The following is an 18379-nucleotide window of genomic DNA, read 5'->3' on the forward strand; positions in this document are numbered from 1 at the left end:
GGGAGCCCCTCACCTGCCTGGGCTCACTCAGCCCTGGTTTCTGCAGGACCCTGATCTGCACACGGGGCTCTGGGCTGGCAGGGCTGCGGAGGAGGCTCTGCAGCAGCGCAGGGGCTGCCTGCCCGGCGGCTGCCTGCGTGCCAGCACGGAGCTGCCAGCCTGCGCCAGCCCGGCACTCCCATCCCTCCCTCTGCAGACACAAATGGGAGCAGACAGCCCGGCTCGAGCAGTAAAGATCAAACCCCGGGAGCCCGGGGCTGCTGTCAGCAAGGGCAGGGCGCTCGGAGCCATCCCGGCAGTGGCAGCGCTGGTGCTGGCCCTGCCTGGTGATGTCCCTGCCCAGGTGCTGTGTCCCCGTATGGCTGCAGCATCGGAATGCTGGCAGGGGCTGCCCACGATGCTGTGGCCATTTCAGGGGCTGGCGTGGCCGCGGGCAGTGGCCGCGGGGCTTTGCCTGCCCTGGGTTTCCAGCCTGGGAGGTGCATGGGGCGCTGCCAGCACACAGGAATATCTATCCGGTCCTGCTGCTCTCGCTGGGCTCTGCTGGCAGGGATGTTCCTGTGCCCAGCACCTCCCCAGGGATTGCACCCTGGCTTTTCTGTGGGCTCAGGGGGCAGAGGAGAAGGTGGCCCTGGAGCACGGCACTGCCAGGAGCTGCTGTGGAAAGGCCCCTTCACTGCCCCAGCCCTCGTCAGCGTGTGGAAACCTCAACCTTCACCCGCCCCTGGCTCTGACTGACCTGGCAGCTGTGGGAGGATGAGGATGGTGCAGTCGCGGTGGCACGAGGGCTGTGGCTTGCTGGAAGCCGTCTGGCTGCACCCCCGTGCCCAGGGAGTGAGGCGGGGGTGGCGCCCGGTACGGCTGGGGCAGGACGGGCAGCACCCACCCAGGCGATGCCAGGGAGATGCCAGTGGCATCCCGGGAGCGGCAGGGTCGGCACAGGTCCCTTACCCTACTCAAGTGCCAAAGAGAATTGAAGAGAGCCCTGGGATTCTGCATGGGCCACAACCACCTGGATTCTGCACAGTCTGCCCGTTTCCCACCCAGGAAGGCAGCTGCCAAAGCCCCGGTGCCCATGCCCCGCTGGCCCAGGGTGGCCCCTTCCGGACAGCAGTGCTGCTGCCACCGGGGCAGGAGGGATGAGGGTCTGTGGTGCAGCTGGGGAGCAAGCAGAGGGCATAGCTAATTGGGATAATTGCTAAAGCAGGCGAGGAGTGAGCGGGGAGGGAGGCGGTGAACAAGGCGCCGTTGTGCACAGGCGGCCCAGGCACGCGGCCCCGGCTCCAGCCGGCAGTGAGAGCCAAACAAACGGGGACTGTTTGGTGCGAGGGAGGACAAGCAGACGGCAGGACAGAAACCAGGCCTCCACTGGGAGAGAGCCGGAGCCAAGGGCTTGGCTGGGAGCTGGGTGCCGCACAGGGTCTGCTGGATCCCCGTGTGGAGAGCAGCCCTGGATGGTGACGGCCAAGCCTTCACTGGGGCAGGATGGTGCCACCCCTAATCCATTCCGGGGGCAGGGGCCAAAGGAGAGGATGGCAAAGTGCTGCGGACAGTCCAGGCCAGGAGATGAGTGACAGCCCTTCTGCCACAGCCATCCCCAGGCCTGGAAAATTTCAATCATGGAGATATAGCAGGAAACCAACCCTTGTCCTAAAAAACTACCGGCAGGTGCAGTCACTGCACAAGGTCGTGGCACAGCGGAAGCCACAGCATCGCCCCCGTGGCTGCTCAGGAGCCCGCGAGGGTGGGAGCAGCAGCTGCCCCCGCCTCGGCTGCTCCCTCCACAGGAAGGAGAAGTGACATTTGAGCAGGAAGAAACGTGGCTGTGTATGTGAGCTGCCCAACTGTGTGTCCCAGCTGGGGCTCACACAGCCCCTTTTCCAGGTGTCTGCGGAGGGTTTAGTCTTTAGTGCGGGGCTGGTTCTGCACAGGGAGCTGCAGGTTCTGGCCCATGGACACAGATCCCCACAGCATCAACCTGTGGGGCTGGGCGGAGCTTGGCGACAGGCGAATTGCCCTTCCTGAATTCCCTGTGCAATGGCACAAGGCCACCCAGCTGCCACTCTCCCCGTGGCACATTGTGGGTGAGAAAGCACAGGCACCAAAGGGAACATCTCAGTGCTGGCCAAAGGCTCTGCCTGAGCTGGGATTTTGTTTATGGGTAGGATGGATAGAGGGGGAGATTTTGGCACTGCCAACAGAAATGCCCAGATCTGTGCTGCCTCCTGCTTCCTTGGACATTCAGCAGCAGCTCCCTGCAGGGGCAGCCCCTGGCTCCTGGTCCAAAGCCTGTTGGGAACAGCCCACCCTCAGCCCCAAGGCTCTCGGCAGCTGGGAGGAGACGGGAAGGACTCGCTCCAGGCCAGGAAATCCTTGCTTTCTCCTCCTGCCGGGCCGCAGTGGGCAGCCACAATGCTCGCTTCCCCCACGCCACTGCCAAGCCCCGGCGTGACCCGGGGGTGGCCGGGCCAGGAGCTGCAGGGGAGAGGGATGGAGGGGGGCTGCGGGAGGGCGATAAGGAAACCAGCTCCTCTCTGGTTCCTGCGGCCCGGGGAGAGGCCGGCAGCGGGCCAGGCCTGCTCCTGTGATGTCGGTGTGGCCATACCAGCCTGGACACCGGGTTATGTATCCAAGTCGTCATCCCCGAGGAACGCGGCATTCCCCTGCGAAGGGAAGAGCCTGGCATTAAGCTGGAAAGGCTCTGGGCTCTGCAGGTCAGCATCCCTGCACGGGTGTCTGACAGGAGCACAGGCGCCGAGCAGCCCCGGCGCACTAGGCACCGCAGCTGTGCCTCTGCAGCGCCCCTGTCCCCGCGGGCACCGGGAGAGGACCGTGCCCAGCACACGTGTCCCCGCTGCGCGCCCCTGTCCCCACCCCTGAGCCCGCAGGGTGGCTGGGATGTCACATCGGGGTGGCGCTGGCAGGGGATGCTGGCAGACCTGAGGAGCTGGCAGCCCTCGGGGGCTGTGCTGTGCTGCAGGGTGAGCAGTGGGGCCTGGAGGCTCTGCAGAGGAGCTGTGCTGCCCCTCCCCACAGAGCCGAGAGCTCGGAGCTGGCACGGAGAGCAGGACCGGCCTGCTGGAGGATGGGGGCCAGGCCAGGACAGCCCAGCGTGTGCACCCAGGTGCTGACCCAAGGGAAAGGACACATTCTGGCCCCACAGCAAATCCCTCCTTCCAAGCAGCTTTGGCAGGTCACTTCCAGGCTCCATTTGGGCTTTAAAAGCTGCTGCCATCCTTTGGGACACATCACTTTTCCTGAGAGGGAACCAAGAACTGTAGAAACTCCTTGCATGCCCTGGGTAAACGTGGAGATGAGCGAGGCAGGGTCTTTGCCCATGGGATGCTCAGCACAGGCCTAGGGACACAGGCTGGATTTTGTGCTGGAGTTTCCCACCCCAGGGTGTTAGAGAGGGGCTGTGCTGCTCAAGGGCACAGAGCACCATATCCTGCAGCTTCCATGAGCCCCCAAACCCCATCTCTGGCAGCTTTATCCCTGGGTCCTGCTCTGTGGTCCCTGTATTGCCCCTCAGACCTGCACCAGTGGGATCCCCTCATACCCACAGCCCACCCTCACTGGGTGCAGCTGAGCCCTGGTGCTGGTGACACTGATCCAAGGGGTTCTCCTTATGGGATGCTCACCTCACTGGTGCCTCACTCTTCCTGTGATCTCCCCTTCTGTTCCCGGGCCTCACTCTGATTTTAATGAGGAGGCAGATGAGAATTAAGGTAAAAGCCTTGAAGAAAACCTCACACAGCTGTGCTGCACGGCGGGAGACTTGCAGTGTCCCGAAGGGAATCGTCCCACATGTGTTCCACACAGCCTGGATTTGGGGGTTGCCCTCCCATCCCTGCACTGTCCCAACCCCTCCCCGTGTCCTTTCTTCACACCGGCCACCCACGGGCTCTCCTGAGCTTCAGCGAAGCCTTCAGCCCCCCCAAAGTTTGGTGAGCGGCCTCCGTCTGCACTGGGGGCTCACTGAGCTACCCCCTCCTCGGGTGGCAAAACCCATCTCGCTCAGAAGCGTCGCCCCTCATCCTCCTCCGGTGCTGACGGGCTGCAAGGAGCATCACCACCCTCCTGTGCCTGCGCCAGGCACTGCAGCGCCCGGCAGCCCCAGGGAAATGCTTTCAAACGGGGTCGGTCCAGGAGATTTTTACTCCTGGTGCCTGGGAGAGCCCTGGGGGGAGCTGGAACTGGGAAAGCTCCACCACTGGGATGCCACACAAATACCTGTCCCCAGCAGAAAGAGGCCCACGAACAGAATGTGACTGTGGCTTTCCGGTTTGTTTGTTTAAACAAAATAAATGTGCCTTTTGCTGAGGCCTCCCAGTGGATCACTGCAGTTTCTGGTATCCTGCAAAAACTCCCAACAACTTGTGCTGGGTTTCACAGGGCAGGGGGCTCTGGGTGCCCTGCCTGGTACGGCTGGGAGGAGACAGAATCCCATGGATTGGGACTGAGGAACTCCTGAGCCAGCACTTTCCTCCTGGCTGCAGTCCTGCAGCTGGGGATGTTCCTGCCCCTGCAGCACCTGCAGCCCATGCTGGGAACCCAGCCACCTCCACGGGGCTGGCCCCTAATTTTCAGGCTTCCAGCAAGTTCACTAGCCAGTAAAAAACCAACCAACCAAACAAACCCACAAAAAACCCCACAAAAACACCAAAACCGCCCCCCCCCAAAAAACCAACCCACCCCAATCAACCAACCAAACAACCACACACACACACACAAAAACCCCAAAAACAAAATAAAAAAAACCCAAAAAACCAACCCAAAACCAAAAACACCACAACACCCAAACACACACATAAAAACCCCAAACAAACAAAAGACCCCCAAAACTCCATGAACATTGGCTTTTTTCCTCTCTCCAGGTTTTCCCAGGCTCCTTCTCAAATCACTATTCCTCTGGAAGTAGAGTGGCATCTCTGAGAACCTCTCTCTCCATCCTCCCCCAGCACAGGACATCTTCAGGGTGGGCATTGGGCTCTTGGTTGGTTTTTTCTGTTTATTTCTTTTCCCCCTGCAAACAATTGCAGGAAATTAGGCTGGTTTTAAGCCACAAAGAGCCTCACATTAGTTCAGCTCCTCCATTTACTCAAGGGGGGCACAGCTCTGCAGCACCCGCCAGCTCCCAGCTTGGGGAATCCCACACAGGACAGCTCCAAACCAGCAGCTTGAGCTTTGGTGCAGCAGCTTTTCCACCTGAGGGTCCTCCATCGTCTATAAACCCTCCAGGGATCAACACACGATTTCTGGATGTGGCCCTTGGAGCTCGATTTGGAGAATTTCTTGGCATGAAATAAAACGTTTGAACTTCAGGCTCCAGATTAGGGGTTGCTGCTCGTGGTTGGTGAGGCCTCTCCTCATCTGGGGCTGCCCCAGATCTGCCATGCAGAGGATGAGTGTATCCAGGAGTGCCTGCGAGCTGGGAGCTGCCACAGCTGGATGCTGAGAGAGTTGAGACGTCCCCAGCATGGAAACACCTCAGATCCCGGCTGACACTCTGCTCCGAGCGCCTGGGTGGGGTCTGCCAGGTGGGATGTCCACACCCAAAAATGCCCGAGGTTCTGTGAGGTGACCCTTTGGGAGAGGGAGGCTCTCAAGACGGGGGCTGCAGGGTCTCAGGGTCCCCCAGACCCGGGCTGTGCCTGGCGTGCAGCCTCGCAGCTCCCTGCAAGACAGCAATAGGGCTGTGCACGGAAATCTGGGGCTAAAAGACAAACCCAGCCAGTCCTGAGGCTCTGCGAGGAAGGAGAAAGTGCTGCTGGAGAGAACCACAGCGACATCCCCTGTGCAGGCAGGGACACGCCGGGGACACGGGCAGGCAGGGCTGGGGATACCGCAGGACACCCGGGCGGAGGGTGCCTCTTTTTCTATTCCTGCTCAGTCAAATAGATGAGTTTTTTTCTGGGGAAACAGCTCAGGGAGGGAAAACTGGGCAGCAGCGAGGCCCAGTGAAGGGACAGGGGCTGCTGGTGGCTCTCCTCCAGGTGACCCTGCAGTGGCAGAAAAGCCCTGAGTAGTCTGTGCGGGAGTTGTGCAGCTTTCAAACCCAACAGCTGTGTGATGTGATGCTGATTTGTCACAACACATGCTGTGCTGCACCCCCACTCAGTCCTCAGAGGCGAAACTGAGGCACAAACTGAGGCACAAACTGAGGCATGAGGCCCCCCCTCTCGATGCTAGAACTCATCAGAGAAGGGTCAGCTTCTCCCCCCAAACATTCCAGGCCTCCATCTTCCTTTCCCTCCACCACCTGGCAGGCTGCTGAGCCTCCTTGCAGGGAAACCACCCTCTGGGACCTGCCAGCCCAGCAGGCCTAGGGACAGAAGGATCAGCCCCAGAGGGAAGGCAGGGGAGCTGGGGCAGGCAGATGCTGGCAGCTTCATCCCAGGGGCAGTGCTGCCAGGGGCAGCAGCCTCTCATCGCCCTCTGGAGCTCTCCTGCTTGTTCCATGAGTGCCAAGGGGCTGGCCTGGGCAGCCCTTGCTTCTCAGGACAGGGGAGAAATATTTTCTGTTGCCAGAAGGAAGTGGCTTTTTCCTTTGCAATGTGTGTGGGAAATATAATTCACTCCCAGTAGGATTCAGCTGCAATTTGAGGATTTGTCCCCAGCCTATCCAGGAGGATACTGTCCCATCATCCCTGAGGCTCAGGGAGGGACAGGTTCTGCATGGAACTGCTTGTGGGAAGGTGTTGGGCATCCGTCTCCTTGCCCTGGCACAGTCATGTCCTCACTCCATCCCACCTTGCTGTGTCACCATCCAGCCATGCCCTGGAACCCCCTGAACCCACCTGGAAAAGGTCCTGCTGGGGGCACAAGGCCACGCCACAGCCAAGCAGAGCCCTGGTACTGGGGTCTCAGGGCTCGACAGGTCAGACACAGCCAGGCAGGGGGTGTGGAACCCTGGGCTGCAGGGACCTGGGTGCCCATGGGGGCAGGCAGAGCCTGGCAGGGAGGCCTGGGGGCTGCCAGAGGGTGCAGACCTGGTGTCCCCTGCCTAGTGCTTAGGACATGTCTGTGGTGCTCAGTGCCCTCTGCCCAGCACCTTATGCTCAGGGTTTGCTGGCTCCCATAGACCTGTGGAGTGGAGTGCAGTGACCCCCTCCCAGTCCCTGCCTGCTGCCCAGAACCAGTGTGGTGCCAGTGCTGGTGCCAGTGTCCAGAGCTCAGTGCCCAGTGCGTGGCACACAGTGCTGGGGCTGTGGATGGGACTGGTGGCTGTACTGGTGTCAGTGCCTGGTGGTGGTGACAGTGCCTGGTGGCACTGCCTGCTGGGTGGTGTTCACTATGCACTGTTTGGTGCTGGTGCCAGTGCCCATACTGGTGCTGATATTCACTGCTGGTACCAGTTCCTGGTACCAGTGGCTGGTGCTGGTTTGGTGCCTCGGTACTGGTGACCTTGCCTGGTGCCCAGTGCCTCTGCCCAGTGCCCACCTCCCGCTGTCCCCTGCCCCCTGTTCAGTGCCAAATGTCCCTGTCCAGTTCTGGTCCCAGTGCCTCCCTGTCCACTGCCAAGTGCCCAGTGCCAGGTGCCCGTTGTCCAGTGCCTGGTACTGGTGCCCAGTTCCTTGTGGCCCCTGCCTTGTGCCGGTGTCCAGCGGGCCGGGCTGCTCGGCTGCTGTTGGGCTGGGCGGTGTGTGGGTGCCGGCTGTTGGGTGCCGGGCGGTGGGTGCTGCCTGTGGGGTGTTCTTGTCCCGATCTCTCGGCGCTGGTCTGTCTGTGTGTCGGTCGGGGCCGTCTATCTGTCTGTGTGTCGGTCGGGGCCGCCTGTCGCTGGGGGCCGGTCCGTCTGTCTGTCGGTTGCTCGGGGCGGCGCCGCTCGGGGCGGTCCGTGCAGTAGGAAGCGCAGCCGGGGCAGAGCGGCCCCGCAGCGGCCGGAGCTCCGCGCTCGGTGAGTACCGGGGGCATCGCTGCCCTCACCCTGCCCATGTCCTGCCTGCTCCCTGCCTGCTCCCCCTTGCGCCCCTTCCCCTGCCTGGCCCCCTTCTTCCTCTGCGCCCCCCGCCCCAATTCCCCGTCTCCCACCGCCTGCCTCGTCCCCAACCCCTACCCCAACTGCCCTTGTCCTGTCCCCGCTTCCCTCTGCCTCTCCACTGCCCTGCACCCTCTTTCCTCGCGCTCCTCTCCCCACTTCTTTCCCTTCTGCTCTGTGTCCCCCATGAAATTCCTACCCCACTCCACTGCCCTACCTGCACTCTGTGTCCCACTCAGCACCCCTCCTGCGGCCCCCTGCTCACCCCCTGCTGCCCCCCTGCTCCTGCCTCCCCTCCTGACTCCGCTGGATCCATGTGTACCTTGTGGGGGTCCCTTGGTGCTGGCGGCGAGTGGGGAGCACAGCTCTGCACCCAAACCAGTGGGGTCTGCCGGGGTTCCCTTCCCCTGCTGCGACAACAACCCCAGCACTGACACCCCCACACCCCGCGGTAACAGGAGCTCTGTCCCGCAGGGTGGGCAATGCCTGACGGGCCACGTGTGCTGACACGGTGCTGGGAGATGGATCGTGGAGTCACCGTGGAGAACCCCTACGCCAGTGTCAACATCCCACGGGAACAGTTCAAACAGAGCTTCATCACTCGCTACCTGAGAGATGAGCCCACCGTCATTGCCAACCCCGCAGCCATGCCCTCCTGGGGCGGGGAGGAGCAGGCAGACCTTGCTAATGGCTGGAACAGCCCAACCATCTCCACAGACAAGTCCTGGTCACGTCCCTACAACCCCTACGCCAGCCTGAGGATGCCCAATGGGGACTCATCTGCCTCCTTCTACACCGTGACCCTGGACAAGCCACCCAAGGGCCAGGAGCAGGGGGCTGGCAGAAGATGTGGCTGCTGCAGGGGTTTTTTTTGCTGCTCCTGCTGCCCAAAGTACTGCTGCGTCATCTCCTAAGAGCCCTCCCTGCACACACGGGGTGTGCTGACCATGGGATGGGGCCAGGTGACCCCACAGGGACATGGCTGCTGGCCCGGGCACCCCAAGAAGCTGCCCTGGCACCTGGCAGAGCTGGCATTGGCTGGACTGACATTGCTTTTTACCTATGAACTCTGCAGTCAGATGTGCTGATGATGGGCATCTGCCAGGTGGGCCATGGGGCCCGGGAGCCCTGAGGATGACGTGTGCCAGGACAGATGTCACCAACAAGTGAATACACTGGAGAGGAGGCAGCACTGTGAACCTGCAGTCCTGCACAGAGCTCCTGCCAGTCTCACCATGCTGGGAAGGTTCCACCCTGGGAAGGTGTGGGCAGTGTCCACCTGCCCGTGGGTAGGTTTGGATGCTGGCAGCCCTGTGTGTGTGGCAGAGGAGGACATCATCGTCACTGTCTTGGGGCAGTGCAGAGGAGCCAGGGACAAGCCTCCAGCTGGAACAGGGACCCACTTCCCCAGGACTGAGTTGTCCCCTCTCCCACAGCATCATGGGGATGCTGCTGGCACTGAACTCCATCTGGGTCCTGCTCCTCTTCACCACACTGCCCATGGGATAGAGGGACAGAAACAGGAAAGACAGCCAAAGCATGGCAGAGTGTTGGGCTGTGCTACAGGGCACCACCTGATGGCACAACATGGATGTGGGCATTAACATCTCGGTGCCAGGAAACCCCCAGCTCCATTCTGTTCCTCCTGCCAGACTTGTGGGGTGCTGGGCCCAACCTCTTGTGCCATCTGCATCCCAGAGATGGGTCCAGTGCAGATGGCTGGCCCAGCTCCAGCAGCTGGGCAGCACTGGGGCACCTTGCTGGGGATGCAGAGGCCCAGCATTAGCCTTTTGGAAGTCCCTGGGCTTGGAGGAGGGCGGGAGGAGCCTGCTGGCTCTTCCCAGTGTGCTGGGGCGTCTCCAGGCTGGGCTTTTGGCTGGGGCTGCTGCCATCAACCTGGAACAAGCCTGCTGTTGTGCTGATGTCCCGCTGTGGTGCTGACGTCCCTCCCTGGGGCTGGCAGCCCAGGGACAGCTGCTCTGCCAGGCAGCAGCTGCTCCATGGCTGCTGGAGAACTGCCTGCTCTGCGGGAGCCGGGGCTTGGGAGGAGTGCCTGTGTTTGCAGATGACTTCAGGGTGCTGCAAATAAAGTTACAGCCTTCTCCTGCCCTGCCAAGGTGTGCCTCTTCCCTTCATCCAGGCTTTTCTGGGATTCCTGTGTCACTTCTTGCTTAAACCAGGCTTAACCCTTGCCCTGCTGACTCGTGGCAGCAGGAGCTCATTCTGAGCTCTTTGGCTGCTGCCTGGTGCCCTGCTGCCAGCCTGGATCCAACAGTGCCAGCCTGCATCCAGCAGTGCCCAGGCATTCCCAATACAGGCTGCTGCTGCCTGCCTGGGGATGCTGGCTTGGTGCTCAGCCCAGCCCTGCCAAGCTGGATGACTGTCCTGTCTGGAAAGACTTTGTGAGTCTTTGGGAGAGGCTGAGGAAGGGCCTGGCAAAGGGAGGTTCCTGGCTGGGCCAGCTGGGTGGGTTCTGCAGCACTGCCTGGGCTGGCTGTGACCCCCAGGGAGTCCACCAGCAATGGGAGCCCACCATGGCTTGGAATTCACCACTGCTTGGAGCCCCCCTGCACTGAGGCCCCACAAGCACTGGGTGCCCAGCATTGCTTGGATGGCACCACACAGATCTATCTCACTGGAAGCCTGCAATGCCTGGGAGCCCACCACTGCTGGGTGCCCACCACTGCTGGGAGCCCACCACTGCTGGGAGCCCACCGCTGCCTGGAAGCCCATCCCCCTTGACACCCCACCCCCCGGGATATTCTGGGCTGCGGTGGCGATGGCTTGGCAGAGGTTTGGCCCTGTCAGTCCGGCTCCCCCGTCCCGACCCCCCTGCCTGGCCCGGGCCCCACGGCGGGGTGGCCGGCGGTGCGCGGCTGGCAGGGAGGCTGGCAGGGACACAGCCCCACGGTGATCGCACAAGGAGCTCTCTTGTTCTCGCTGCCCGGAGCGCGGCAGTGTGGACGGGCAGATCCACCCCGTGTTTCTGTCGTGCGGCCGGGCAGGGACGCGTCAGCGCCGGGCAGGGCGGGCGGCCCGGGGCTCTGCGGGACGCGCACGGCCTGGGGACGGAGAACTGTTCCCAAGGGTGTGCGGGGCCTCGGGCAGAGCCCAGGGCCACAGCGGCCGCTACGAGCGGGGCCCGGGAATCGGGCAGGGCAGGGTGCCGTACCTGCCGTGTGTCACCGCTGCCCTTCGCTCTGCCCAGCCCCGCGGCGATGGCAAACACGGCGGGAGCGGCCGGCGCTGCCTGCCAGACAGCCGGGCAATGATTAAGCTGGAGCAGCAGGAAAAGGGGGTGAGCAGGGCAGGGTGCAGGCTGCAGCCCCAGACCTCGGCAGGGCGCTGATGACCCGGACACCTGCCATGGGTGCTCCCCGGCTGTGTTCACCGTACCAAGGGTTGTGCTGGGTGACTGCCACCTCCTGCCTCTGGAGCGTGGGTGGCGGTGCAGGGATCTGGCTCATCCCGACCAGACCTTTGCTCTCCCTGCGGGTGCCGCTCCCCACCCCACGGTGCCGAAGGTCCCTGCAGCGCCCGGAGATGAGTCCTTGCGACAGGAAAACACGTTCCCATCCATGTGTGTCCTGCTGATTGCAGATCTGCCTTCCATGAGGGGAGACCTTATTGCTCCACACAATTCCCTGAAAGGAGCTGTAGTGAGGTGAAGGTTGGTGTCTTTTCCCATGTAACAAGTGACAGGACAAGAGGAAACAGCCTCAGGTTGTAGCAGGGGATAGGTTGGATATTCGTAAAAAACTTTTCACTGGAAGGGTTGTAAAGCCCTGGCACAGTCTGCCCAGGGCCGTGGTGGAGTCACTGTCCCTGGAAGTGTTCAAAAAATGTGGCACCTGGGGACATGGGTTAGTGGTGACCGTGGTGGTGGTGCTGGATTGATATTGGACTCGATTTCAAAGATATTTTCCAGCCTTAACAGTTCAATGATTCCCTGTTCCTGAATCCAGGTGGGCTTTTGGCAAGGTCTCAGGGTTGCTGTTCCCTGAGATTCTCCTCGGGGTTGCTGTTCCCGAGGTAATAAGATTTTTCGTCTTCTCTTTACCCTAAGTGTTTCACACCGGAGCCAGAGACAACAAGCTGAGTCCGCCAGTGCGTGTTTCCAAGGTTGTTTATTCTTCATTATCTCTCAGTTCTTTCTCAGCTCTGCCAGGTCTCCCTGGCAGGGTACCTTATCTCAGTTCTTTCTCTGCTCTGCAAGGCATCCCCAGCAGAGCAGGACACGTGGCGGACTGGGCGGATCAGAGAGCCCCGCACCTTATGTACGGTACCCTTGACCCAACCACCGTCCAAGATGTACTTTTTATTTACAAAATTTTACCAATGCCTACTACCTATGCTAACATGTCGTTTCTACTCTAAACCAATCTCTAAAATCCAACTCAGCAAAAGATGGGGGACGAGAGCAAGAACAAGGAGCACAGGGGCCACTCCCCAATTCCTCCATCTTGTCTCTTCAACCCCATATACAAAAAATCCTAGATTCTACATTTACATTCTATGATAAACTAAATACTACTTATTTTGAATTCTCTCAGCTTGTGATTCTTCATACAATGTGGGCATTCACTCCCATGGCCAGGGATCAGAGGCAGTGTCCTCCTGGGCTCTGAGTGAGGCTGGCTGACCCCCTTGGACAGATCCCAGACCCCCTGCCCGGTCTCCAAACCCTCCAGGGTGGCCAGAGGGATGTTCTAGACTCCAACAGCAGGGCTATTGGTGTTCTTGGTGTCAGCATGGCAGATGCACAGCCCATCACCAAGGGCTCCTCTGCCCCAAACCTTGCCTGTGCTGAGCTGGGGTGCCCAGCAATGACCAAGGGCAGCTGGGCACAGCCCCTCAATGGGACACAGTTCTGCCAGGGAGGCACTGGGGAGGGACCTGAGGGCTGATGGGCAGGGTTGAAGTGGGACAGGAGGGCAGGCAGGATGTGTGTGTGTGTGTGTGTGTGTGTTTGTGGAGCAGGAGAGGCAGCCAGAGGGGTCACTGCCTCTGAGCAGTGCCAGGGGTACCCCCAGGTGTGCACAGAGCCAAGCCCACCGCTTTCACTTATATGAGTTTTTGGCAGAGCTCCCTATGGGACTGCACTGTTCCTGTCCCTGCAGCAGCTGAGCCAGGCCAGCACTGTGTGTTGGGTGGAAGAAGGACAGCTTGGCAGCTTTGGGACAGTCCCAGCCCTAGCTGCCTGCACGGCCCTGGGCATGTGGCCCTGGAGGGAGCCCGCTGAGCCCACCAGGAGCCAGCTCTGCCCTGGCTGCCAGCACCCAGGGGCTGCACCCCAGCACAGGCAGGCACGGTGGTACCCTGGCATGCCAGGGCACAGCTGGAATCACACCCAGCTGGATCCTGATCTGCACAGGGCACATGGCCCTTGCTCCACCTGGGCCAATGGGTCTGACCAAAACTGATGTCCCTGGCACAGCCCTGTTCCAAACTGGCCCCAGCAGCCTGTGCTTGCCACCAGCCTGGCAACAGGAGGGCAAAACCCTGCCATGGGGTGCCACCTCCGTGCCTGGGGACCCACGTGCACTGCCTCAGGAAGCCTGTGGCAGGGCTGAATCAGGATCCTGGGTTGGGATATTGCCCCTGAGGTGCTGTGCTGCTGGAGCTTCTTCCTTGCTTGCAGGCACCAGTGTCAGGGGGTGAGCCCTTCTGCAGAGCCCAGTGACCCTCTGGGGGGTCTTCATTCCCAAAACCTCCAATTCTTTCTCTGAGGAGTGCTGCAAACATGACCTGAGGGCTGCTGGTGAGGAGGCAGCAGTGGAAGGAGCTGCCTGTTTCCCTGCCTGCAAGCCCGCGGTAACTCAGCCCCCACCACCAGAGCCTGCAGCCCCACAGGGAAGGTCACGGACACGTCACCCCCAGGCTCCAGGTGGGAGCACCACCCCACGTGTGGGCACTGCCAGCCCAGCCCAGCCCAGGCCAGGCCAGAGCCCCGGTGTCCCTGCACCAGCCCCAGCCCTGCCACCCCACGGCGCCCTCCCACTCCTGTCACAGCTGTCCCCGCAGCCCCAGCCACCTGTGGATGCGTGGGCTGGGGTGCGTCGGGGTCTCTGCTGGCCGACGTCTGCCCGAGAGTTCTTGACCCTGAAGGGTGGCCCAGGACGTGGAAGACCCTGTTGCTGCTGCCCAGGTCCAGACAACATCCAAGCCCTCTGCCCACAGTGGAGCCCAGAGCTCCGTGGCCTCACAGGGATGGTTCCTTTTGTTAGTGAAGCACAGGCTGATGGTTAATGACCATTCCTGGGCTTAGATTTCAGAGGTTTTTGTTACCCAGGTGTTTGTAACCCAATCTCCCGGGCTTGGCTTCCCTGCAGCAGATCCAATAGCACCTGTCCCTGAAAGGTGAGCCCCTGCCCACTACCACGGCCACTGGCAGCCACAGGCTGGCAACTCAGCCCCCCAATGCTCCCCACAGGACTGCCACAACCCCCCGGGACAGCACAGCCTTTCTGCCACCAACCCTGAGGCACTGGGAAGCATCTCAGGACAGGTAGGGATGGGGGAATCGGGAGGAGGGGAGGAGTGCACCAGAACACTTGAGGTCACCTAAGGAGAAGGAACAGAGACATGGTGGCCTCCAGGAGAAGTTTGCAAATATACTGGTGGGTACCAGACCCCACCTGAGATGAGGCTGGACCCCCTCAGACCCCTCCCCACGAGCCTTTGTGCCCACCCCCTGCTGCTGACAGCTGTGCCAGCACAGCCCGGGGCTGGGGAGGAGTGGGGCTGTGCCACTGCCTGGTGTCCAAGTGGCGCTCCCCAGCCCACCCAGCCACCTCACTCCTGGTCACTGCAAGTTCCCCCCAGTCCCAGCCCTGAGCAGGCTGCTGAGGTCTGGCCAGCTCGTGTTCCCTGCAGAGCTCCCAGTGTGGCACTGGGACATACACATCCCCCATGGAGGCAGGGACAACCCACGGCAGTGGCAGCATCCTGCTCCTCCAGGCAGGGCCGGTTTTGGGCCAGGCAGGCACCAGGCAGGGATCCCGCTGCTCCTGGGAATCCATCACACGCACCGGTCCCCACCTCTCCCACATGTAGGGTGCACCTCCCACCCCTGTGCCCCCTCCTGTCAGCCACGGCCTGACACCTCCTCTCACCCCCTCCCCAGCATGTCCCAGGCCGGTGGCAGCCCCCGGGGAGAGGATCCGGGGCCGTGTGTCGGGGCGCACTCGCGCCCCCCGAGCCGGGGCAGCCAGCGCGTCGAGTGCATCATCTGCTACTCCTCCTACGACCTGGGCGTGCGGCTGCCGCGGCGCCTCTACTGCGGCCACACCTTTTGCCAGGCCTGCCTGAAGCGCCTGGACGCCGTCACCAACGAGCAGCGCTGGATCCCGTGCCCGCAGTGCCGCCAGAACACCCCCACGCCGCGCGGCGGGGTCACCATGCTCGACCTCGACCTGGCCACCTTCCTGGCCGTCAAGGCTGACAGGGAGCAGCCGCGGGTGGCCGGCAGGGCCCTGCCCGCGCTGCCCGCCAAGGGCTCCTGCAAGGAGCCGGCGGTGACCCGGCAGCCGGCGGGGCTGTGCCCGGAGCCCGGGCCCCCGGCGCTGTTCCCCCGGCGCGGCTGCTGCCGCCTGTGCCTGTGCTGCGGGGTGACCGCGGCCCTGGAGAGCTGAGCCCCAGGGGCTGCCGGGCCAGCTGAGCTCCCGGCCCGGGACTGCTTTTGGGGACCTTTGCCATGCCTCAGACCCACGTGTGGACTGCAGTGGTGGGGCTGTGCTGGCAGCCTTAGAAGGGCTTCAGCCTGGGCAGAGCTTTCCTGTCCATCCTGTCCATCCTGTTGGGATTTGGGGTGCAGCAGTGGGGGATGAAGCTGCTACCACCCCCTCATCCTGCCCATCTGGCCTGCTGACTACTCAGAAACCTGGTCCAGCTATCACAGACGTTCCCTGGTCCCTGAGCACGGCCTGGCTCATGCTCCATTGCCCCGTGCACGTGGCTCTGCAGCAAGGACAGTGGCACCAAGCATCCCCTAAGCACGGGACAGGGGCCTGGCACAGCGATCTGTGGGATTCATCCAGCACCTTGAGAGTTCCACATCCATTAAAGACACCTTTGGTCCCGCTGGGCTGCACATCCTGGTCGTGTTTGTTGGCAATCTTGGCCTGGGCCAAGCCCTGCCTGTGGTGGGAGGGGAAAGTGACCTGCCCTGCCAGATTGCTGTGCTGGGAGTGTTTGCTCTGCTGGCCATTTCCATGAGAAATTTTGGCATTGGGATAGCAGGACGGTAGAAATTGAGGATGGCAGAGTTGTTAAGAAACCTCCAGTGTTGTTCCAGTTACGTTGCTTCGGTGTGGGAGGAGAGCTGAGCTCAAGGAGTTCCTGCTTGGCCTTGTGCTCTGTGGCTCGTGCCAGGTTTGGCTGTTCCTACCTGACCCTTTCCTCACATACAGGCATGCACAAATCCTGCTGCTGTTTTTCCAGTTGTGTCCTGCTGCCTGCATGGCTTTCCCTGCTTTCCCTGCCTGACTCCATACCAGGGTGCAAGGACAAGAGCCCGGGCAGCTGATCTGGGTTAGCAGGGGCCAAACTGGAAGCACTGGGGTGCACAGGGTGATACTGAAACAGCTCTTGAGCAGGGCTTGGTGTTGCCTGGGTAGTTCTTCCTCAGGGCCCATTTTCTGCATGTGTTGTCTGTGTGGTTTATGAGCTCTTGCAATGCCCCAACTCCAGGATTCCCCCTTCAGGGCTCAGCAGGGGACCCCAGCCTGTGCCTCCCTGGGGCTGGCAGGGACCTTGTGTCTCCTGGCCAGTCCTGGTGCTTGGATGCTCCCTGTACTGGGGGCCAGGGCTGCAGCCGGAGGACTCCATCAGCCATGGACAGCACCCACCCTTGCACAGAGCTCAGGCATGATTCTGCCACCTGGTGTCACCTGCCATAAAAAAGTCCCAGCTGAGATGTTCCAGAAGAATAAACCTGGGGTGACCCAGGGCAGATAGAGGTGTGGTATGGTTCAGAAATTCCATGTGACCTTTAATTACCCGGGAACATGCAAGAAATTAAAGCCTTCAAGGAATGGATAAGAGCTATCACTGAGTCCTGATGCGGTTTCCCCTCATTCCTCCCCAAAGACTCAGCAGTGGGTGGTGGGGAGAGTGTAGGAAGGGCCCATCCCTCCCTGTAGAGGTGCCAGCAGCTCTGTGCTCAGCCCAGCACCTTTGGGTCCCAGCTTTCCCACAGTGCTGGGTGACTAAACCCATGGCTCTCTGTCCCCCATGCCCCCTGCTTCCTTGCCTCCCTCCAGAACCACTCTGGGGGGCTTGGCCCTTGCTTCATTCCTCTGTGGATGGCTCCCTGCTCCCAGCCAGTCACTGAAGGAGAGGATCATCCCTCCCATCACTCTGGGAATGTTTTGGCACACTGGCTGCATCCCTGTTTTGGCACCTTGGGCAGAGCAGGGCCAGTGCTGAGCTCTGTGCCCTGGGGTCTCCTCCCCTGGCACAGGCCACCTGACCTGGCCTGGCAGAGCAGCTGCTTAGAGCAGCCTGTCCTGCCCTGCTCCCTGTGGAGCATCGGGAAGAGGCATGGTGGAGGGGAGCAGGACATGGGTGTTGCTCTGGCCAGACACAGGGACCTGGGCTCCTCCTGCGTGGGTTCTGTGTCCCCACTTTCTGGGGAAGGGGCAGTGACAGCGACCCAAGCCCTGGCAGAAAAGGGCAGTGGTGGCACTGCTGGGGACAGAACCCCATGGATCCCCAACCTGCCATTGCAGCGGGGTGCAGCCAGTGGATGGAGAGCAGCAGTGGGGCCCGGCAGAAGCACAGGATGATGTCTGGCCATGTCCCTGGCAGGGACACTCCTGGGTCACAGCAAGGGGCTGCCAGAGGAGCTGAGTTGTCAGGCGTTTCACCTCCTGGGCTCTCTGTGCACAAAAGCTGGAAATGACCTTGCTTTTAATAGTGGTTTGGGTCATGTTGCACTTCTCCCCTGATTCCAGGTAGATGCAGGCAATGGGCAATGTAGGTCCTGGGGAAGAAGAGCATTTTGGGACAGGATTCCCTCAAAATGCAGGTCTCCATATAGCCTGTGGTTGTGGATGGGATGAGCTGGGGCTGCAGCTCCACATGGCAGCGGGTTTGTGCCCTTGCCCTGGGGCTGGGCTGGGCTGGAGGATTCCTCTGAATTATTTCCAGATGGGGATTAATGCAGTAAAGCGAGTTTGCTGCAGGATAGATAAACAAACCCAAGCTCCTCGGGATGCTATTAATAAACCCTCTGCCTGCTGGTTCTGTCCCAGATTTGGAAACATCCTAGCCTTGGCCTGGGGTGCAACTGTGCCCTGCCTTGCTGACCATCCAGCCCCTTGGCTGTGGGGCAGAGGGACAGGGATTCCTCTGGGACCATGGCCACTGGGGTCCTGCTGGATGTGAGTGGGGACA

At 61.4% G+C, this 18379-nt stretch overlaps 2 protein-coding genes across 2 annotated transcripts; both read left to right on the top strand.

Annotated features, from left to right (window-relative positions):
- The first annotated feature begins 7781 nt into the window (after positions 1-7781).
- Positions 7782-9884, top strand: LOC134557003 (cysteine-rich tail protein 1-like). Its single transcript, XM_063409578.1, has 2 exons — positions 7782-7900; positions 8456-9884. Exon 2 carries the CDS (start codon positions 8464-8466, stop codon positions 8893-8895), a length of 432 nt encoding a protein of 143 aa, XP_063265648.1. The 5' UTR covers positions 7782-7900; positions 8456-8463; the 3' UTR covers positions 8896-9884.
- A 4476-nt stretch (positions 9885-14360) lies between these two features.
- LOC134557260 (RING finger protein 224-like) lies at positions 14361-16042 on the top strand. Its single transcript, XM_063410100.1, has 2 exons — positions 14361-14489; positions 15108-16042. Exon 2 carries the CDS (start codon positions 15109-15111, stop codon positions 15613-15615), a length of 507 nt encoding a protein of 168 aa, XP_063266170.1. The 5' UTR covers positions 14361-14489; position 15108; the 3' UTR covers positions 15616-16042.
- Positions 16043-18379: the final 2337 nt, after the last annotated feature.

The sequence above is a fragment of the Prinia subflava genome, chromosome 12, assembly GCF_021018805.1.
Source record: "Prinia subflava isolate CZ2003 ecotype Zambia chromosome 12, Cam_Psub_1.2, whole genome shotgun sequence".
Classification (NCBI taxonomy): Eukaryota; Metazoa; Chordata; class Aves; order Passeriformes; family Cisticolidae; genus Prinia; species Prinia subflava.